The sequence below is a fragment of the Rhinoraja longicauda genome, chromosome 14 (genome assembly GCF_053455715.1).
Source record: "Rhinoraja longicauda isolate Sanriku21f chromosome 14, sRhiLon1.1, whole genome shotgun sequence".
Taxonomy (NCBI): Eukaryota; Metazoa; Chordata; class Chondrichthyes; order Rajiformes; family Arhynchobatidae; genus Rhinoraja; species Rhinoraja longicauda.
In genome coordinates this window covers 11,418,614-11,438,488 of record NC_135966.1, presented here as the reverse complement: position 1 = coordinate 11,438,488, position 19,875 = coordinate 11,418,614, and the positions used below count along the sequence as shown (strand labels likewise).

General features: G+C 45.1%; 1 protein-coding gene across 1 annotated transcript in view; it reads left to right on the top strand.

Moving 5' to 3' along the window:
• Positions 1-7,929, top strand: part of LOC144600050 (BTB/POZ domain-containing protein KCTD16-like) — a 178,413-nt gene extending 170,484 nt beyond the window's left edge. Inside the window, exon 2 of the mRNA XM_078411409.1 lies at positions 5,230-7,929. Within this exon, the coding sequence (XP_078267535.1) occupies positions 5,230-5,681 (452 nt within the window). The 3' untranslated portion in view covers positions 5,682-7,929. The remainder of the gene's footprint in view (positions 1-5,229) is intronic.
• Positions 7,930-19,875: the final 11,946 nt, after the last annotated feature.

Here is a 19,875-nt window from a genome sequence, read left to right as displayed (position 1 = left end):
GAAGCATGCAGGTACAGCAGGCAGTGAAGAAAGCCAATGGAATGTTGGCCTTCGTAACAAGAGGAGTTGAGTATGGGAGCAAAGAGGTCCTTCTACAGTTGTACCGGGCCCTGGTGAGACCGCACCTGGAGTACTGTGTGCCGTTTTGGTCTCCAAATTTGAGGAAGGATATTCTTGCTATGGAGGGCGTGCAGCGTAGGTTCACTAGGTTAATTCCCGGAATGGCGGGACTGTCGTATGTTGAAAGGCTGGAGCGATTGGGCTTGTATACACTGGAATTTAGAAGGATGAGGGGGGATCTTCTTGAAACATATAAGATAATTAGGGGATTGGACACATTAGAGGCAGGAAACATGTTGGGGGAGTCCAGAACAAGGGGCCACAGTTTAAGAATAAGGGGTAGGCCATTTAGAACGGAGATGAGGAAGAACTTTTTCAGTCAGAGAGTGGTGAAGGTGTGGAATTCTCTGCCTCAGAAGGCAGTGGAGGCCAGTTCGTTGGATGCTTTCAAGAGAGAGCTGGATAGAGCTCTTAATGATAGCGGAGTGAGGGGGTATGGGGAGAAGGCAGGAACGGGGTACTGATTGAGAGTGATCAGCCATGATTGCATTGAATGGCGGTGCTGGCTCGAAGGGCTGAATGGCCTACTCCTGCACCTATTGTCTATTGTCTATTGTCTATTGTCTATTGTCTATTGTCTATTGTCTATTGTCTATTGTCTATTGTCTATTGCCATGATTGAATGGCGGAGTAGACTTGATGGGCTGAATGGCCTAATTCTGCTCTTACAACTTATGAACTTATGAGCTTAAGAGAAGCAGAGAGCTGCATTGTTCACTCTGTATCTTCCCCTTTGACTTGATTGGCTTTATCCCTTGGAGCACAGGGGGATGAGGGGGTGACCTTATAGAGGAGTGAAAATCATGATAGGAATAGAACGGGTATGCACACTGAGTCTTTTGACCAGAGTAAGGGAATCGAGAACCAGATGATATTAGTTTAAAAGTGAGGGGGAAAGACTTAATGGGAACCTGAGGGGTAACTTTTTTACACAAAGGTTGGTGGGTGCATGGAACAAGCTTCTGGAGAAGGTAGTCGAGCCAGGTACTATCGCAACGTTTAAAAAACCCATTTAGACAGGTACATGGATAGGGTCGATTTAGCGGGATATGGACCAAAAGCAGGCAGGTGGGACTAGTGCAGATGGGACTTGTTGGTCAGCGTGGGCAAGTTGGGCCGAAGGGCCTGTTTCCACACGGTATGACTCTGACTGGTTAGCACGCAAAGCTTTTCACTGCACCTCGGTACACGTGACAATAAACTAAATTCAACTATGACTCCATGTATATTATTGTCTGATCTGATTAGATACAAAACAGAGCTTTTCACTGTACTTCGGCAAACGTGACAATAATAAACAAAATAAGTCTAAACCTAAACCTGAGTGAGTACAAGCAGCCTTAATCACGTAAATAGGAAACCTTTACAACTATAATTGTGGGGATCAATCAAAGGAACTGCAATTGGCACACTGATAGCAATGTAAAGACATGTTGGTGCAGGTTCTGCTGATCGCCCTGGTGGGTGAAGTGACAGGCAGTACACATGGAGATTTCCTCTCCACCATACACAGAACAGAACATCTAATGAATGATAATCTTACAATACACAGGAGCATATCAATGCAGTACAACAGATGGTATAGCCACTTGCAGCAGTCTGAAGCTTCAGGAGTCTGACACACACAAAGGGAGAAAAGATCGCGTGAGGACAGTCTACAAGGTTTTCCTCATTTAGAACAGTAGGCCGTACAGCTTTATTAGAGGTTAGGCTCATCTGACATGCTCCCACAGGAGAGATGTACAGGAAGGACCTATGGATTGAAGATAGATTGCAATATGGAACAGCGATTCTTGTCTCGCTCAAATTAAAGTTCCAGTAGAGCTGTGATTTTATTCAATTTAATGAAATGGGCTGGATCTTACTTCATCTGGGCAGGGGCTCCCAATCACCACTTTTCAGTTTTAGACTTTTAGGCTCTAGAAATTTTAGACTTTAGACTTTAGGGACACAGGCCCTTCGGTCCATCTAATCCGCGTCGACCAGTGATCACGCCGTACGCTAGCACTATCCCGCACTCCAATGGCAAATTACAATTGTACCAAAGCCAATTAACATGCAAACCTGTACGTCTTTGGAGTGTGGGGGGAAACCGGAGCACCCGGAGAAAACACATGCAGGTCACAGGGAGAACGTACAGACAGTACAGCACACAGACAACGACGGTGGTCAGGATCAATCCCGGGTCTCTGGCACTGTACGGCAGCAACTCTACCACCGGTGTGTGGGAGGAAAAAGATCTCGGAGAAAACCCAGGCAGGTCACGGGGAGAACGTACAAACTCCGTACAGGCGGCACTAGGGTCTCTGGCGCTGTAAGGCGGCATTCACTACCGCTGCGCCACCGTGCTGCCCAGTGTTTGAATTTCCGCACGTGATTCTTATTTGCATCCAGAGCGATGAGGACAAAGAGAAGCCTCTTCTTCAAAGTGACAGGACAAAGAGTGAAGGACCATCATTGCTCAGTGTTGCTCCAGGTGTCTTACTTGCTGGTTAAATGAAGACGAGCATACAAGTTGGGGAAACAAACGGTGGAAATCTGTAATAAAAAGAATCTGCAGATGCCGATTTATACCAAAGATAGAAACAAAATGCTGGAGTAACTCAGCGTGTCAGGCAGCATTTCTGGAGAACATGCATAGGCAGTGTTTCTGGACCACTCAACCTAAGGTCATCTGTTGTCGGCTCTGATTTGGCCTGGTCTTTTCTTGCTTCCAGTTTCTCCCCCCTCCCCCACCATCACTACAATCAGACGGAAACAGGGTCCCAACCCAAAATGTCACCTATCCATTTTCTCCAGAGATGCAGCCTGACCTACTGAGTTTAGTTTAGTTTAGGTTAGAGATACAGGCACGGAAATAGGCCCTTCAGCCCACCAAGTCTGCACCGACCAGCGATCCCCGCTCATTACACCACATCTAGTGTATTGTGTGCAGTTTTGGTCTCCTAATTTGAGGAAGGACATCCTTGTTATTGAGGCAGTGCAGCGTAGGTTCACGAGGTTAATCCCCAAGATGGCGGGACGGTCATGTGAAGAAAGATTGGGAAGACTGAGCTTGCATTCACTGGAGTTTAGAAGGATGTAAGGAGACTGGACAAGCTAGATGCAGGTAAAATGTTCCCAATGTTGGGGGAGTCCAGAACCAGGGGCACATTCTAAGAATAAAGGGGAGGCCATTTAAAACTGAGGTGTGAAGAAACTTTTTGAAACTTGTAGAATTTTCTGCCACAGAAGGCAGTGGAGGCCAATTCACTGGATTAATTTAAAAGAGTGTTAGATAGAGCTCTAGGGGCTAGTGGAATCAAGGGATATGGGGAGAAGGCAGGCACTGGTTACTGATTGTGGATGATCAGCCATGATCACAATGAATGGCGGTGTTGGCTCGAAGGGCCAAATGGCCTCCTCCTGCAACTATTTTCTATGTTTCTATTAACACTATCCTGTACACCCTAGGGACAATTTACACTTATACCAAGCCAATTAACCTACAAACCTGTACATCTTTGGGGTGTGGAAGGAGACCAAAGATCTCGGAGAAAACCCACGCGGTCACAGGAAGAATGTACAAACTCCGTACAGACAGTCTCTGGTGCTGGAAGTGCTGTGAGGCAGCAACTCTACTGCTGTGCCAATGTGTCTGCTGAGTTACTCCAACAATTTTGTGTCTATCTGTGGAAATCTGAATCTGTTGTTTTCGTTGTAAAGGCGTAATGAGGTTTAACGAAAACATATGTGGCTGTCATGCGGCTAGCAAGTAACCTGGGAAACAATGCTTCAATAGGTACAAAACTTTGTTGCTCTAATGAACAACAGAAGCATTGAAGAACAGTCGATTAAGGCCAGGAAATTAGATTGCGTGCTTCACAAGTAAAATCTTACTTACCCTGGAGTGAAATGCAATTATGAACATTTCAGGGCCATCTTATCTTACTCCACAAATTCAATCAAGTCTCTGTGTTGTTTGTGCTTTCATGGTGGATGTGATTTTCACCTCAGAAGGTCAAAGTGTTACACTTTCCATATGTAATACTCCTTTTGGGCTATTGCGGGAGAAATTAAATCATGCCATGCATTATCTGATAGTCATAAACCTGTACGTCTCTGGAGTGTGGGAGGAAACTAGAGCACGCGGAGAAAACCTTTTCAGTCAGAGAGTTGTATATCTGTGGAATTCTCTGCCTCAGATGGCAGTGGAGGCCAATTCTCTGGATGCTTTCAAGAGAGAGCTAGATAGCGGAGTCAGGGGGTATGGGGAGAAGGCAGGAACGCGGTACTGATTGTGAAAGATCAGCTATAATCACATTGAATGGCGGTGCTGGCTCGAAGGGCCAAATGGCCTACTCCTGCACCTATTGTCTATTGTCTAAAACCCATACAGTCAATGGGATAACGTACAAACTCCGTACAGACAGCACCTGTCTGTAGTCAGGATCAAACCTGGGTCTCTGGCGCTGTAAGGTAGCAACTCTACCGCTGCGCCACCGTGCCGTTAACAAACACTTTACATAAAATTCTGGAGTAACTCAGCGGGACAACCAACATCTCTGGAGAGAAGGAATGGGCGATGTTTTGGGTCGAGACCCTTCTGCCTGTCGCGCTGTTCCGATACGATACAATAGAACTATTTATCCCAGGAGGGAAATTGATCTGCCAGCAGTCATAAAACACAAGACACATGGAACTTGAAATTAAAGTGACGAATGGAAAGGATTGGGGATGAGCAAAGATTGGGGAGGGGAGTCAGGAGTCAGTCTACCCCACGACAGCATTTTGTGTCTACCTTCGGTGTAAACCAGCACCTGCAGTTCCTCCAGACACTGCAGAAGGTGAAACAGGGATTGTGAGTGTGTTGTGACTTTCCTTTGGCTCAAATTGCTGGAGTAACTCAGCAGGTCAGGCAGCATGTTGGAGAGAAGGAATGGGTGACGTTTCTTCAGTCTGAAGAAGGGCCCTGACCCCGAAACGTCACCCATTCCTTCTCTCCAGAGATGCTGCCCGACCCGCTGAGATACTCCAGCATTTGGTGATGCCTTCGATTTGTACCGGCATCTGCAGTTATTCTCCTACATTCTTCCTTTGGCTCAATGCCGTTTGTGGTCTGTGTTGCAGGTAGCTCCTCGCGGTGGCCTTCACTGCACTGCGAGTGCGGCTGCAGGAACGACAAGGGCGAGAGGGACGGGGGCAGCGTGACCTCCTGCAACGAACTGTCCACGTCGAGCTGCGACAGCCAGTCGGAGGCGAGCTCCCCCCAGGAGACGGTGATCTGCGGCCCGGTGAGCCGGCAGACCAACATCCAGACCCTGGACCGGCCGGCCAAGAAAGGGCCGGTGCAGCAGGTCCAGCAGAGCGAGTTCCGCAGGAAAAGCGACCTCCTGAGGACACTGACCGGTGGTGGATCCAGGGAGTCCAACGCCGGCAAGAAGAAAGTCAAAGAGAAACTGACTATTGAGGAGGAACTCGAGAAATGCATCCAAGATTTTCTAAAAATCAAAATACCCGACAGGTTCCCGGAGCGAAAGTATCCTTGGCAACTTGACCTGCTGAGGAAGTACCATCTATAGGACGTGGGCCAAGTCCTCGCACAGAGACCCTCGGGCCTGGACTGCCTTCCCTTCTATGCTTGTGGGCTCTCCAATGTTCCCTGTTCCTGGGCTGCAGATACTTCCCCTCACCGTAGTGCACCTGGACCCTCATCGCTCTGTGTCTCCCCTTCTCTGAGTTTGAGACCGCTTCCTCCTCTCATCGGCAACTGGTTTTCTAAAGTGTTATTCCCTTGCGCCAAGTCCTGGACTGACGCAGGACAAGGCCCGAGTGGGAACCATTGCTTGAGTTTCCAGATCATTTATTTGCTGCTGGTCAAATTCCATTGGAAATCTCAATCACCGAGGTGGAATCATTGAGCGACCTGATGAAATGGAACTTCTGCCGGTGACAAACCTTCAGAAAGAGGAGCAAAATATCTCTTCTTGAAAAATAAACAGGGAGCCAACTCTGCTCCTGGTCACACTGATCTCCTGGTTCTGATTCCGTCCTCCGCCTTGCTTCCGATACCTGCATGTATTAAGTGTGCAGATTGTAAATCAGACTTCAGTTGCCGTGCTGTTCATTGTGGAGATGTTGGTATTTTATCGCAGACAAATTAAAACAAAGTTAGCCGCTCTCACTTGTAGGTGCTCTCAGAGAAAAGACAAATGGAATTTCACTCAACAATTCCATTCTGAAATATCGTACAGCTGCATCACAAGCAAACGTCACCAGCTTGCTTAAAGTAACAAAGATATATGCATCCTACAAACAAACAAAAAGCACATTGGAAGGTTGTGTCAGTAATGAGGTTCGAAGCAGATTCCGTACACTGACTGCACAAGTGCCCCCGACTCTAAAGTTATGGAAAGATTTTTACTCCAGACTCCAATCTGCTGAAGTTGGCAATTTGTTCTCCTTCGAGAAGTATACAGGATAGGTTTGGTGCAAAACAGACTTAGCCAAACTAACTAACGTGTGACTGTGAGATTCAGTATTCACTGTGTGATGTTTTAATTGGATTACGACTGACGGGCTGTTCGATGAATAATAGTATTCTTCCCCTTGGAGTTTTGTGCAACTCTCTCCTGCAACGTGTGACTTTTTATTTCCAGTACGTTTGTGATACCTGTTTAAGCACAACTTTGTCTCTTCCGTGGACTACTGCTATAAAGGAGGTCTCTGAAGATCAGTTTACCAATTTCAGGTTAAGTCGAAGAATCAATACCCTTTTGAGGGCTAGAGTGGTATCCCTGCACTGTGTCTGAACTTATTAGAATATTTATACTTCAATTCGTTTGAATGTTTGGTACTGAGAGATGTGATTTATGCGTTATGCTTTGGTCTCTTTGTGGTCTGTGGCCTCGTTCTTGTATTAGTGCAGAATCTAGAAATTCATTAACCAATTCTTAGACAGTTAATTAAACAGGACAACACATACCTTCTATTCCCCCCCCCCCCTCCCCCCCCCCCCCCCCCTCTCTCTTTCAGTTGGACATAAGGGATCTTAATTCTTACAAAGGGCCAACTAAATAATGGAAGGGTTATAGGGACAATAGTGAAGTGGGGAGTTTTATGGTCACTTTTTAACTCACCGTCTTTTAAATGTGCAATAAGATGAAGTAATTTCGTGTTGGTTGAAACTATCAGTCGTTTTTGTGTGGCGTCATTGTGACAAAGACAATTTTGTGGGTCTTCCAGGTTATGTTCTCTCTCCGGCCATCAGCCCGCCTCATTATGTGTTTTTTTTCCTTTTGCTTGCCGGTTAGAAATATGGTTCTTCCTCACTGTAATGATATAATTCGTGTTGAGGAATGACGTCCAGAAGGTATCACCTTTCACACAGGTAGGCCCAACCTGGGTCGGGCCACAGGTTGAGCACGAGTCTTGTCCATGGCAAACTATTGATGGCAAAGTATTGCCAATTTGGCATTTCCAACTTCTTTTCTTTGTGAATCAGCAAGGTCATCTCCACCTCATTCAAAGTAATGACTTGATGAAATATGAAATGTATCAGCTGAATCCAAAAGGCCACCAAGACACCATTTTTGACTGTTGGGCTTATTGGATTCTGTAGTATGTTGGCTTTTGTGAATTAAGGTGATATATTGCACAGTGTTCTTGAATACCTCCATCTAACTGGTCAATATTTCTGTGGTACTGCACTGTCTTAGTTTACAAATTACGGACACTAAAGAAATGTGTGACTGACAGCTTGTAATGTTTGAAAATGTGTACAATTTAAATATACAGTATATTGAAATGCACAATATTTATAAATAAAGATATATATACACAAAGCCATCGGTTCAGTTCAGTTTAATTTATTGTCACGTGTACCGAGGTACTGTGAAATGCTTTTGTTGCATGGTATCCAGTCAGCAGAAAGGCAATACATAGAAACATAGAAAATAGGTGCAGGAGGAGGCCATTCAGCCCTTTGAGCCAGCACCGCCATTCATTGTGATCATGGCTGATCGTCCCCAATCAATAACCCATGCCTGCCTTCCCCCCACATCCCTTGATTCCAATAGCCCCTGGAGCTCTATCTAACTCTCTCTTAAATCCATCCAGTGATTTGGCCTCCACTGCCCTCTGTGGCAGAGAATTCCACAAATTCACAACTCTCTGGGTGAAAAAGTTTTTTTCTCACCTCAGTTTTAAATGGCCTCCCCTTTATTCTAAGACTGTGGCCCCTGGTTCTGGACTCGCCCAACATTGGGAACATTTTTCCTGCATCTAGCTTGTCCAGTCCTTTTATAATTTTATATGTTTCTATAAGATCCCCTCTCATCCTTCTAAACTCCAATGAATACAAGCCCGTTCTTTTCAATCTTTCCTCATATGTCAGTCCCGCCATTCCAGGGATCAAACTCGTGACCCTACGCTGCATTGCCTCAATTACAAGGATGTCCTTCCTCAAATTAGGAGACCAAAACTGTACACAATACTGTGACTTGTCCTTGACTATGCTGCTGGCCTTGCCGAGGCAATGTGAGGACGGTGAATGGGGTCAATGGAAGGGAGGTTGGTTTGTGTGACGGTCCGGGCACCATTGCTGTCAGATTGCTGACGGAAACATTACAAAACAGGTGCAGGAGTAGGCCATTCGGTCCTTCGAACCAGCACCAACATTCAATATGATCATGGCTGATCATCTAAAATCAGTACCCCGTTCCTGCTTTCCCCCCACATCCCTTAATTCCTTTAGCACGAAGAGCTAAATCTAACTCTCTCTTGAATGCATTCAGTGAATTGGCCTCCACTGCCTTTTGTGGCAGAGAATTCCACAGATTCACAACTCTCTGGGTGAAAACATTTTTCCTCATCTCAGTCCTAAATGGCCTACCCCTTATTCTTAAACTGTGACCCCCAGATTCTGGACTCCCCCAACATCGGGAACATTTTTCCTGCATCTAGCCTGTCCAATCCTTTAAAAAATGTATATGTTTCTATAAGATCCTCTCTCATCCTTCTAAGTTCCAGTGAATACAAGCCCAGTCGATCCATTCTTTCACAATATGTCTGTCCTGCAATCCCGCAAATTAACTTGGTGAACCTACGCTGAACTCCCTCAATAGCAATAATGTATTTCTTCAAATTAAGAGACACAAATTGCACAAATACTCCAGGTGTGGTCTCACCAGGGCCCTGTACAGCTGCAGTAGGACCTCCTTGCTCCTAAACTCAAATCCTCTCGCAATGAAGACCAACATGCCATTAGCTTTCTTCATTGCCTGCTGTACCATAAGCATTGCATGCTTACTTTAAGTGACTGATGTACAAGCACACCCAGATCTCGTTGCACATCCCCTTCTCCTAATCTGACACCATTCAGATAATAATCTGTCTTCCCGTTCTTGCCACCAAAGTGGATAACCTCACATTTATCCACATTATACTGCATCTGCCATGCATCTGCCCACTCACCCAACCTATCCTTGTCAACCTGCAGACTCATAGCATCCTCTTCGCAGCTTTGTGTCATCCGCAAACTTGGAGATGTTACATTTAATTCCCTTGTTTAAATCGTTAATATATATTGTAAATAACTGGGGTCCCAGCTCTGAGCCTTGTGGCACCCCACTAGTCACTGCCAGCCATTCTGAAACGGACCCGTTAATTCCTACTCTTTGTTTCCTGTCTGCCAACCAGTTCTCTATCCATGTTAATACCCTACCTCCAATACCTTGTGCTCTAATTTTGCACACTAATCTCTTGTGTGGGACCTTGTCAAAGGCTTTTTGAAAGTCCAGATACATCACATCCACTGGCTCTCCCTTATCCACTCTACTCGTTACATCCTCAAAAAAATCCAGTAGATTAGTCAAGCATGATTTCCCCTTCATAGATCCATGCTGACTTTGACCGTTCCTGTTACTGCTTTCCAAATGCGCTGCTATAACATCTTTAATAATCGACTCAAGCATCTTCCCCACTACCGATGTAAGGCTAACTGGTCTATAATTCCCTGTTTTCTCTCTCTCTCCTTTCTTAAAAAGTGGAGTTACATTGGCTACCCTCCAGTCCACAGGAACTGACCCAGAGTCAAGAGAACATTGGAAAAGGATCACCAATGCATCCACGATTTCTAGGGCCACCTCCTTGAGTATTCTGGGATGCAGACCATCAGGCCCTGGGATTTATCTGCCTTCAGTCCCAACAGTTTAACTTACACCATTTCCTGACTAATGTGGATTCCCTTCAGTTCCTCCCGCCCACTAGATCCTCGGTCCCCTAGTATTTCTAGGAGATTGTTTGTGTCTTCCTTAGTGAAGACAGAACCAAAGTACTCGTTTAACTGTTCTGCCATTTCCTTGTTTTCCATTATAAATTCACCTGTCTCTGATTGTAAGGGACCTACATTTGTCTTCACTAATCTTTTTGTTTTTACATATCTAAAGTAGCCTTTACAGTCATTTACAGTCATTTTTTATATTCCCCGCAAGGTGTACTATAATGTGAAACTACACACCTAGTCAAAAAGCACAGAGGATTCTCGCAATAGTGACCAGTCTAGATGGCATGTATGGAGGGAAAACGTTGATGAAATTACTGCTTCAATGGAAGGCCATAGACATGAAATATTAACCCTGTTTCTCCACCTGTAGATGTCTTTACACCCATTGAGTATTTCCAGTATTTTCTGTTATATTTTAGATTTTGAGCATCTGCAATATTTTGCCTTTAGATACGTCATGAAATTTTATTGATAAACAGTGGTTCATAAGTTCATAGTTTCTAGGAGCAGAATTAGGCCATTTAGCCCATCAAGTCTACTCCACCATTCAATCATGGCTGATCTATCTCTCCCTCTCAACCCCATTCTCCTGCCTTCTCCCCATAACCTCTGACATCCTTACTAATCAAGAATCTGTCAATCTCCGCCTTAAAAATATCCATCGACTTGGCCTCCACAGCCATCGGTGGCACTGAATTCCACAGATTCACCACCCTCTGACCAAATACATTCCTCCTCATCCCCTTTCTTACGGGCACAACCTTTTATTCTGAGGCTATGGCCTCTGGTCCGAGACTCTCCCACTAGTGGAAACATCCTCTCCACATCCACTCTATCCAGGCCTTTCACTATTCGGTAAGTTTCAATGAGGGTCCTCCCTCATCTTTCTAAACTCCAGTGAGTAGAGGCCCAGTGCCTTCAAATGCTCATCACATATTGATGCCACCTGATGACATTGTTCCACTTATAACTACAAGCATCAAAGTTAACATAGCCAAGCACTGACACTGAGGATTTTTGTGTCAGTGTCACATAGACTACAACCTTTGAGCCATCAAAGCTAATATTAGATTTATTTCTATAAACAACAGCATGCAGTTGAGATACATTACAAATTTCAAGTAAGCCCATAGTTTATAATTCACACAGCATGATATGTTATTGACTTTTTGCTTTGCGATGGAATTAATGAAAATGTGAGTTGTAATCTTTCTTTTCTGCCAACATTACTTGACATGAAGAGTAGACAGAATGCTTTTTATGATTTGATTTGTAAGAATATTTCAGATGGGTTCAGTGTGATTGGAATAAAAATAGGCTCCTGGAAATGGAGAGTCTGTAGCAGGGTCCCGACCCTAAACGTCGTCCGTCTGTTTCTCTGCCCAGATGCTGCCTGACCTGTTGAGATTCTCTGGCAATTTTTCCCCTCAAGATTCCAGCTTCCCCGGTCTCCTGTGTCTCCTGGATATACTCAGCATGTCAGACAGCATCTGTGGAGACAGAAATGTTTGTTCCTCTCTGTATCCAGTCACGATGCAGCTTTATAGGACATAGGTTAGGCCACATTTGGAGTATTGTGTGCAGTTCTGATCGCCCCCATTTCGGGAAGGTTTACCAGAATATGCCTGGATTCGGGGGGGGGGGGGGGGGGGGGTTGGGCTACAGGGGGAGGTTAGCAGACTTGAATTGCCTTCTCTGGAAGGGAACGCTGGAGGTTGCGGGGAGACATGATAGGAGTATACAAAATTATGAGAGGACTAGATGAGGTAGACAGTCAGAATCTTTTTCAGGATGGAAAAATCAAATATTAGAGGGCATAGTTTAGTTTGGTTTAGTTCAGAGATACAGTGTGGAAACACAGCCCACAGAGTCCGCGCCGACTAGCGATCATCCCGTACACTAGTTCTATCCAACACACTAGGGACAATGTACAGAAGCTAATTGACCTACAAACCTGGACATCTTTGGAATGTGGGAGGAAACCAGAGCACCCGGAGAAAACCCACGCGGTCACAGGGAGAACGTACAGACTCCGTACAGACAGCGTCTGTAGCGAGGATTGAACTTGGGTCTCTGGCGCTGTAAGGCAGCAACTCTACTACTGCGCAACTGTGCCGCCCTGCTTTAAGGTGGGAGGAGTCAAGTTTAAAGTAGACGGGAAGATTTTTTTTACAGAGGGGGGTGGAGTGCCTGGAACGCAATGCCGGGGGTGGTGGTTGAAGAAGATGCATCAGCGACATTTAAAAGCGGCATTCACAAGGATTAGCGTATGGAAATGCAGGGAATGGGGGGAGATTGGTTATACGCAGGTAGGTAAGTAATGGTCTTGGCATCATGTTCGGCACAGACATTGTGGGCCAAAGGGCCAGTTCTTGTGCTGTGCTGTTCCAATGTTCTATGACCTTTATGTTTCAGGTTCCTGATCTTTCATTAAGACGTTAATTAGGTTCCAATCTTAGGTTATAGAAAGATCATCAGCTTAAAACAAGAACAGTGTTTCTTTTCTCCATTGAGTTACCCGACCTGCTGAGCAATTGCAGCTTTGTGTGTTTCATGTTTCATGTTTTCATTTGTGTGTTTCATGTTTTCAGCAACTGGAGTTATTTGATTTTTCAATTACAATGTTAAGGACTTGTACAATGCCAACCTCAAATGCTCGATTTGACTGCAGACTGCGTGACACCAACATTCGGTTCTAACACTGGAGAGTTTCCCTTTCCAAACATTGAGTCCGTCTGAGCAAAGCAATCAATTAAACAAAAGTTTCTTCAGAAAGAAACACAAAAAAAACCAGAATGAAATGTACACGGCCAATTTCGGTTGTCAGAGCCTATTGTTTGGTGACTATTCCAGACTGACTATTCCAGACAGGCTTTTAAATAAGTGGGGAAAGTGTGCTAAAAAATGTAGAAGCCATTATACAAAGTATGCTAAAATGGACATTTAAATACATCAAAACAGTGGGCGATGTGCAGGCTGATGGTGTGGATAAGATTCAATGAATAATTTTGAACCTTCAAGAGAGGAAGTGTTGATACCATTCGCCGTATCTAAGGTGAAAGAGCATGAAATGTTGAATGTGGTAAATGTCGGAAGAATATTAAGGAGGTTCGCATCTTTGAAAATGCATAAGTCGTCAAGTTTGGATGAAATATATCTAGGTTTGTCCGAAGAAGGAATGGATCTTATGGAGGTGTGTAAAATCATGAGAGGAATAGATCGGGTAGATGCACAGATGCAAAGAGTCTCTTGCCCAGAGTAGGGGAATCGAGGGCCAGAGGACATAGGTTTAACGTGAAGGGGCAAAGATTTAGTAGGAATCTGAGGGGTAACTTTTTCACACAAAGGGTGGTGGGCGTATGGAACGAGCTGTCAGAGGAGGTAGTTGAGGCAGGGACTGTCCCAGTTAGACAGTTAGACAGATACATGGTTAGGACAGGTTTGGAGGGATATAGGCCAAACGCAGGCAGGTGGGACTAGCGTGGCTGGGACTTGTTGGTTGGTGTAGGCAAGTTGGGCCAAGGGGTCTGTTTCCATGCTGTATCACTCTATCACTCTGACACTTGAGGTGAAAATCAGGGGGGCGTAAAGGGGACATGACATGAAACATAGACAATAGGTGCAGGAGGAGGCCATTCAGCCCTTTGAGCCAGCACCGCCATTCAATATGATCATGGCTGATCATCCTAAATCAGTACACTGTTCCTGCTTTATCCCCATATCCCTTGATTCTGTTAGCCCTAAGAGCTATATCTAACTCTCTTGAAAACATCCAGTGAATTGGCCTCGACTGCCTCTGTGGCAGAGAATTCCACAGATTCACAACTCTGGGTGAAAAAGCTTTTCCTCATCTCAGTCCTAAATGGCCTACCCCTTATTCTTAAACTGTGACTCCTGGTTCTGGACTCCCCCAACATCGGGAACATTTTACCTGCATCTAGCCTGTCCAATCTCCGAAGAATTTTATATGTATAAGATCCCCCTCTCATCCTTCCAAATGTGCTGGGATGATCCAAGATGGCGCCCAACCCAGCCGACTCTGTGTGCTAATCACAGAACTCAAATGAGATAACTTTGTTAGATATAGTAACAGAGAATCCAGAGTGATTTTACAAGTATAGTAAGGGCAAAATGGTAACTAGGGAGAGAATAGAGCCCCTTCAAGATCAATGATGTTATTTATGTGTGGAACCACTGGAGATGAGCAATGTGTTAAATGAATACATAAGGCTGTGGAGGCCAAGTCAATGGATATTTTTAAGGCAGAGATAGATAGATAGGGGTTATGGGGAGAAGGCAGGAGAATGGGGTTGAGAGGGAAAGATAGATTAGCCTTGATTGCTGGGGAGGGGTATTAGTCAGGATAGCTCCTGTTTGACTTTTTGAGGGTGGCACAATGGCTAAACAGTAGGGTTGCTGCCTTACAACGCCAGAGACCCGGGTTCAATCCCGACTATGGTTGCATTCCATACAGAGTTTGTAAATTCTCCCTGTGACTGCGTGGGTTCCTCCCACACTCCAAAGATGTACGGGTTTCTAGGTTAATTGCCTTCTGTAAATTGTAAAAAAAAATGTCCCAAGTGTGTAGAATAGCGCTAGTATATAGGGTGATCGCTGGTCGGCACGGACTCGATGGGCCAAAGGGCCTGTTTCCGTGCTGTATCTCTAAAGTGTAAAGTCTAAAACTTGTAGAGGCACGATGGACTAAATTGCCTTCCATTTTTCCTGATTTGTTAAATGATTCTTGGACTACAATAATACAATAATTGTAATTAATTAAGAGTTGGTACTGAATTATCCTTTAATGGATCATTCCTGCTGTAAAATGTGTCATACCATTCATTGTAACCGTTTTCATCAAAGAATGCAGACTCCATTTTACCAAAATTAAAGAAACTAGCAGCTCAGCACTTCCTCATAATGTTACAAAACACTTTACATCCAATTAATTAATTTTGAAGTTCAGCCTCTGCCAGATAAGTTTTATTATCGCAAGGAGACTTAGCAAACACAGCGGCCAATTTCTGAAATTGCAATTTCCCACAAGCACTTAATGAGATCATTCATCGTTTAATCTCTTTTTCACTGAGGGGAAACATTGGTCAGATTACCAAAATTATCACCTTCCTTTTAAAAAAAAAAAATTGCCACGGGATCACTTACAGCAAGGGGCAGATGGGTTCCACTACAATGTTTTGCTTAATCTCATAAATTCATAAGTTCTTGGAGCAGAATTAGGCCATTCAGCCCATCAGGTTTACTCCGCCATTCTATATTTCCCTCTCAACCCCATTAGGATGATCAGCCATGATCATATCGAATGGCGGTGCTGGCTCGAATGGCCGCATGGCCTACTCCTGCACCTATATTCTATGTTTTGTATGTTTCCATTCTCCTGCCTTCTCCCCATAACCCCTGACACCCTTACCAATCAAGAATCTGTCAATCTCCACCTTAAAAATATCCATTGACTAGGCCTCCACAGACGTCTGTTGCAATTAATTCCAATGACATAGTTCCTTGAAAGTGGCATTACATGTACGTAGTCAAGAAGGCTCTCAGCACTGGATTGAGCATAGGAGTATAAAGGTTGTGGGGTCGTGTTACAGTTGTATAAGACTTTGGTGAGGCCACATTTAGAGTATTACTAGACCAAGTGGACCCGTTGGGCCCAAACCTCTCCTACATTGGTGCAGCACCCTTTCCTACCCCCTGCCCCCTCCCCTCTTTCCCTCACTCCCCCCTCCCCTCCCTTTTCCCCCCTCCCCCCTCCCCTCCCCCTCCCCCTCCCTCCCTCCTCCCCCCTCCTCCCTCCCTTCCCCCTCCCTCCCCCTCTCCCCCCTCCCCCTCCCCTCTCCCCCTCCCCTTCCCTCTGCCCCCACTCCTCCCCTCCCCCCAACCCCTCTCCCCCTCCCCTATCCCCCCTTTCCCCCGCACCTCCCTTCCCTCTGCCCCTCTTCCCTACTCCATCCCCCTCAACCCCCCTTATCCTTCCTCCACCCCCTCCCTCCAACCACCTCCCACTCCCCTCCCTCCCTAGAAGATAGATTTAAACTTTAAAATGTGATTAACTTTAAAAATATAACACCGATTTCATTTAAGCTTCTTTCATTAGCACCAAAATGGTGAGTAAGGTGGGCCTAAAATTGTCATGCTATGGTGTACCGTTTTGGCTGTCGTGTGGATTCCTACACGATATTCAGCTTTTCCCAGCCTGGGCTGGTAGTGATTCCTCTTTGACCCTGAGAAATAGAAGAATTTCTGACTTTACATTCACTCTGGTCACGAGGAACCTGCTTCAAGTCCTGTGAGAGGCAGTTTCAAATAATAATAATAATGTAATAATATGCCTTTATTGTCATTGTACGCAAGGTACAACGAAATTAGAAGTGCTACAGCTGATAACAGTGCGACAGTGCATATCTTTCAAAGACAATTGCACAGACATACGAACCAACACAACAAATGCCAGTATCAATAAAAAAACAATTTAAAAACCTAATAAATAATGATTGAGTTTAACACCTAAAATTCTAAAAAATGTTTCTTTTTAAAATATGCGACAAAATGAGAGTAGTCAAGTCATGTGCTTCCATTCACTGTTCTTATGGCCCAGGGAAAGAAACTGTTTTTGAGTCGATTTATTCTGGCCCTTAGGCTCCTGTAGCGCCTCCCAGAGGGCAGGAGAGCAAACAGTTCGTGTCCTGGGTGAGTGCTGTCCTTGATTATGTTTCTGGCCCTGTTCAGACAGCGCGAGCTGGTGATGTTCTTCAGAGAAGGTAGTGGACAGCCGATGATTTTCTCTGCTGTCTTGATGACCTTCTGGAGGGCCTTCTGGTCTGCAGCCGAGCAGCCAGCGTACCACACAGTGGTGCAGTATGCCAGTACACTCTCAATGGTGGAGCGGTAGAAGGTCACCAGCAGATTCTCCTTCAGTTTGTTTTTCCGGAGTAGTCTTAAGAAGTGCAGTCTCTGCTGTGACTTTTTAACTACCGCTTTGGTATTTGCAGTCCAGGAGAGGTCCTGGGAGATGGTGGTCCCCAGGAACTTAAAGGTGGAGACCCTCTCCACTTCCTCCCCATTTATATGAAGTGGGGTGGGAACCGCTCTGTGTCTCCTGAAGTCCAGTACCATTTCTTTTGTCTTGCTTGTATTTAGTGCTAGATTATTTGCCTCGCACCATCCGGACAGAGCACAGACCTCGTCTCTGTATGCAGACTCATCTCCTCCAGTGATCAGACCGACCACAGTTGTGTCGTCTGCAAATTTGATGGTTGAATTGGAGGGGTGAATAGGAGTGCAGTCGTGTGTATACAGAGCATAGAATACACACTCACTGAGTCTGAAGAAAGGTCCCGACAGAAAATGTCGTCTATTCAGTCCCTCCAGAGATGCTGACTTACCTGCTGAGTTTGTAATAATAGACACTCTGTACAATGTGGAAACAAGCCCATCGAGTCCACATCGTCCGGCAGTAACCCCATACACTAGCACTATCCTGCACACCAAGGCCAATTTACAATTTACAGAAGCCAATTTACAGAATCCAAACCTGCACGTCATTGGAGTGTAGGAGGAAACTGGAGCACCCGGAGAAAACCCACGCGGTCACATGGAGAACGTACAAACTCCGTACAGACAGCACCAACAGTCAGGATCGAACCAGGGAATTTGGAGCTGTGAGACAGCAACTGTGCCCCTATGCCGCCCAAACTCCAGCACTTATGTTTTGGTCAAGATTCCAGCATCTGCAGTTCCTTGTGTCTACATCCTCGTGCATGTTGGTATATGGATAGGTATGGGCATGTGCATGTTGGACACACACACACACACGCACGCACACACACACACACACACACACACACACACACACACACACACACACACACACACACACACACACACACACACACACACATGTATGTGTGCACATCCATCCAGGATTTACAGAGGAGCTACTTAAGGGGTAATTAAGGGGTAGGCCATTTAGAGCGGAGATGAGGAAAAACTTTTTCAGTCAGAGAGTTGTGAATCTGTGGAATTCTCTGCCTCACAAGGCAGTGGAGGCCAATTCTCTGAATGCATTCAAGAGAGAGCTGGATAGAGCTCTTAAGGATAGCGGAGTCAGGGGGTATGGGGAGAAGGCAGGAACGGGGTACTGATTGAGAATGATCAGCCATGATCACATTGAATGGCGGTGCTGGCTCGAAGGGCCGAATGGCCTCCTCCTGCATCTATTGTCTATTGTCTATTGTCTATTAAGCATTCTTGCGATCAAACTTTTCAAAAAAATGCGATTCTCTAATGCTTGTTATTTTTAATATGTGCATTGACCGTGATGTTTGACTGCGTACCAATTGCCTATAAAAATGGGAGCCGTATGCTCTTTGCAATCACTGCAAACTAGTGGTTCATTAACAGCACAACCACCCATTTTTAATGAATTCTTCAAAATGAGCAGATCTGTTGAGATCTATTTGTTCACCTTGTACAGAGAGCTTTGCATTGAGCTGGTTTTTAATTTAACCTGTAGAGTCCAGTGGTGATGATAAATTGGCAACCTACAGAGATGGTTTAATGCAAATGTCTGTCACTGTCACAACATTGCCGCAAGTGGTGGAAACTGAATCATAATAAACTGCACCCCTGCTGGGAAAGGTTTATTTTACAGCCACGTGACTGAATGGCAGCACATCTGTGACCTTTCCTGTGATATATCTTTTCAAAGTTCAATTTTTAAAAAGTTTCATCATAGTAAAATAATTCTAGCAATCGTTTCAAAGCTAAATTTTATCCTTTTAAATGCAGAAATGTTGACAATGATGGTCTCGGGCTCCCCGTTCAGGGTGTTGACACTTTACACTTTAGACTTTACACTTTAGAGGTACAGCGTGGAAACAGGCCCTTCGACCCACCAAGTCTGGGCTGACCAGCGAGCACTTCGTACACTAGCACCATCCTACCCCATGCTGGGGACAATTTACCATTTTACCGAAGCCAATTAACCCATAAACCTCTGCGTCTTTGGAATGTGGAGGAAACCGGAGCACCCGGAGAAAACCCATGCTGGTTTTCACGGGGAGAACGTACAAACTCCATACGGACTGCACCCACAGTCAGGATTGAGCCAGGGTCTCCGGCGCTGTGAGGCAGCAACTCTACCGCCACGCCACCGTGCTGCCCACTGTAGCGTATTACATTCGGGAGCTGTGTGAAGTTTGATCCTTAATATTAAGAATCAGTTCACACTGAATGGTACAAAGTGAGTTGACTTTGGCATGAAATTCAAAGGCCGACATTTTGATAGTGTTTTATCAGTAGAATCTTTTTCCAGTTTATCGCTGAATAGATAAATATGAGATGCGTGAGACCCCTGGTGTTGATACAAATCTACCCTTTCATGCTCGCAGCAGAAACCATAGGACTGCCAAAGTTCTGCTTGTCTGTAAAATCTTAATACACATGCAGGAAGTGCTTTAGAAGTATAAACC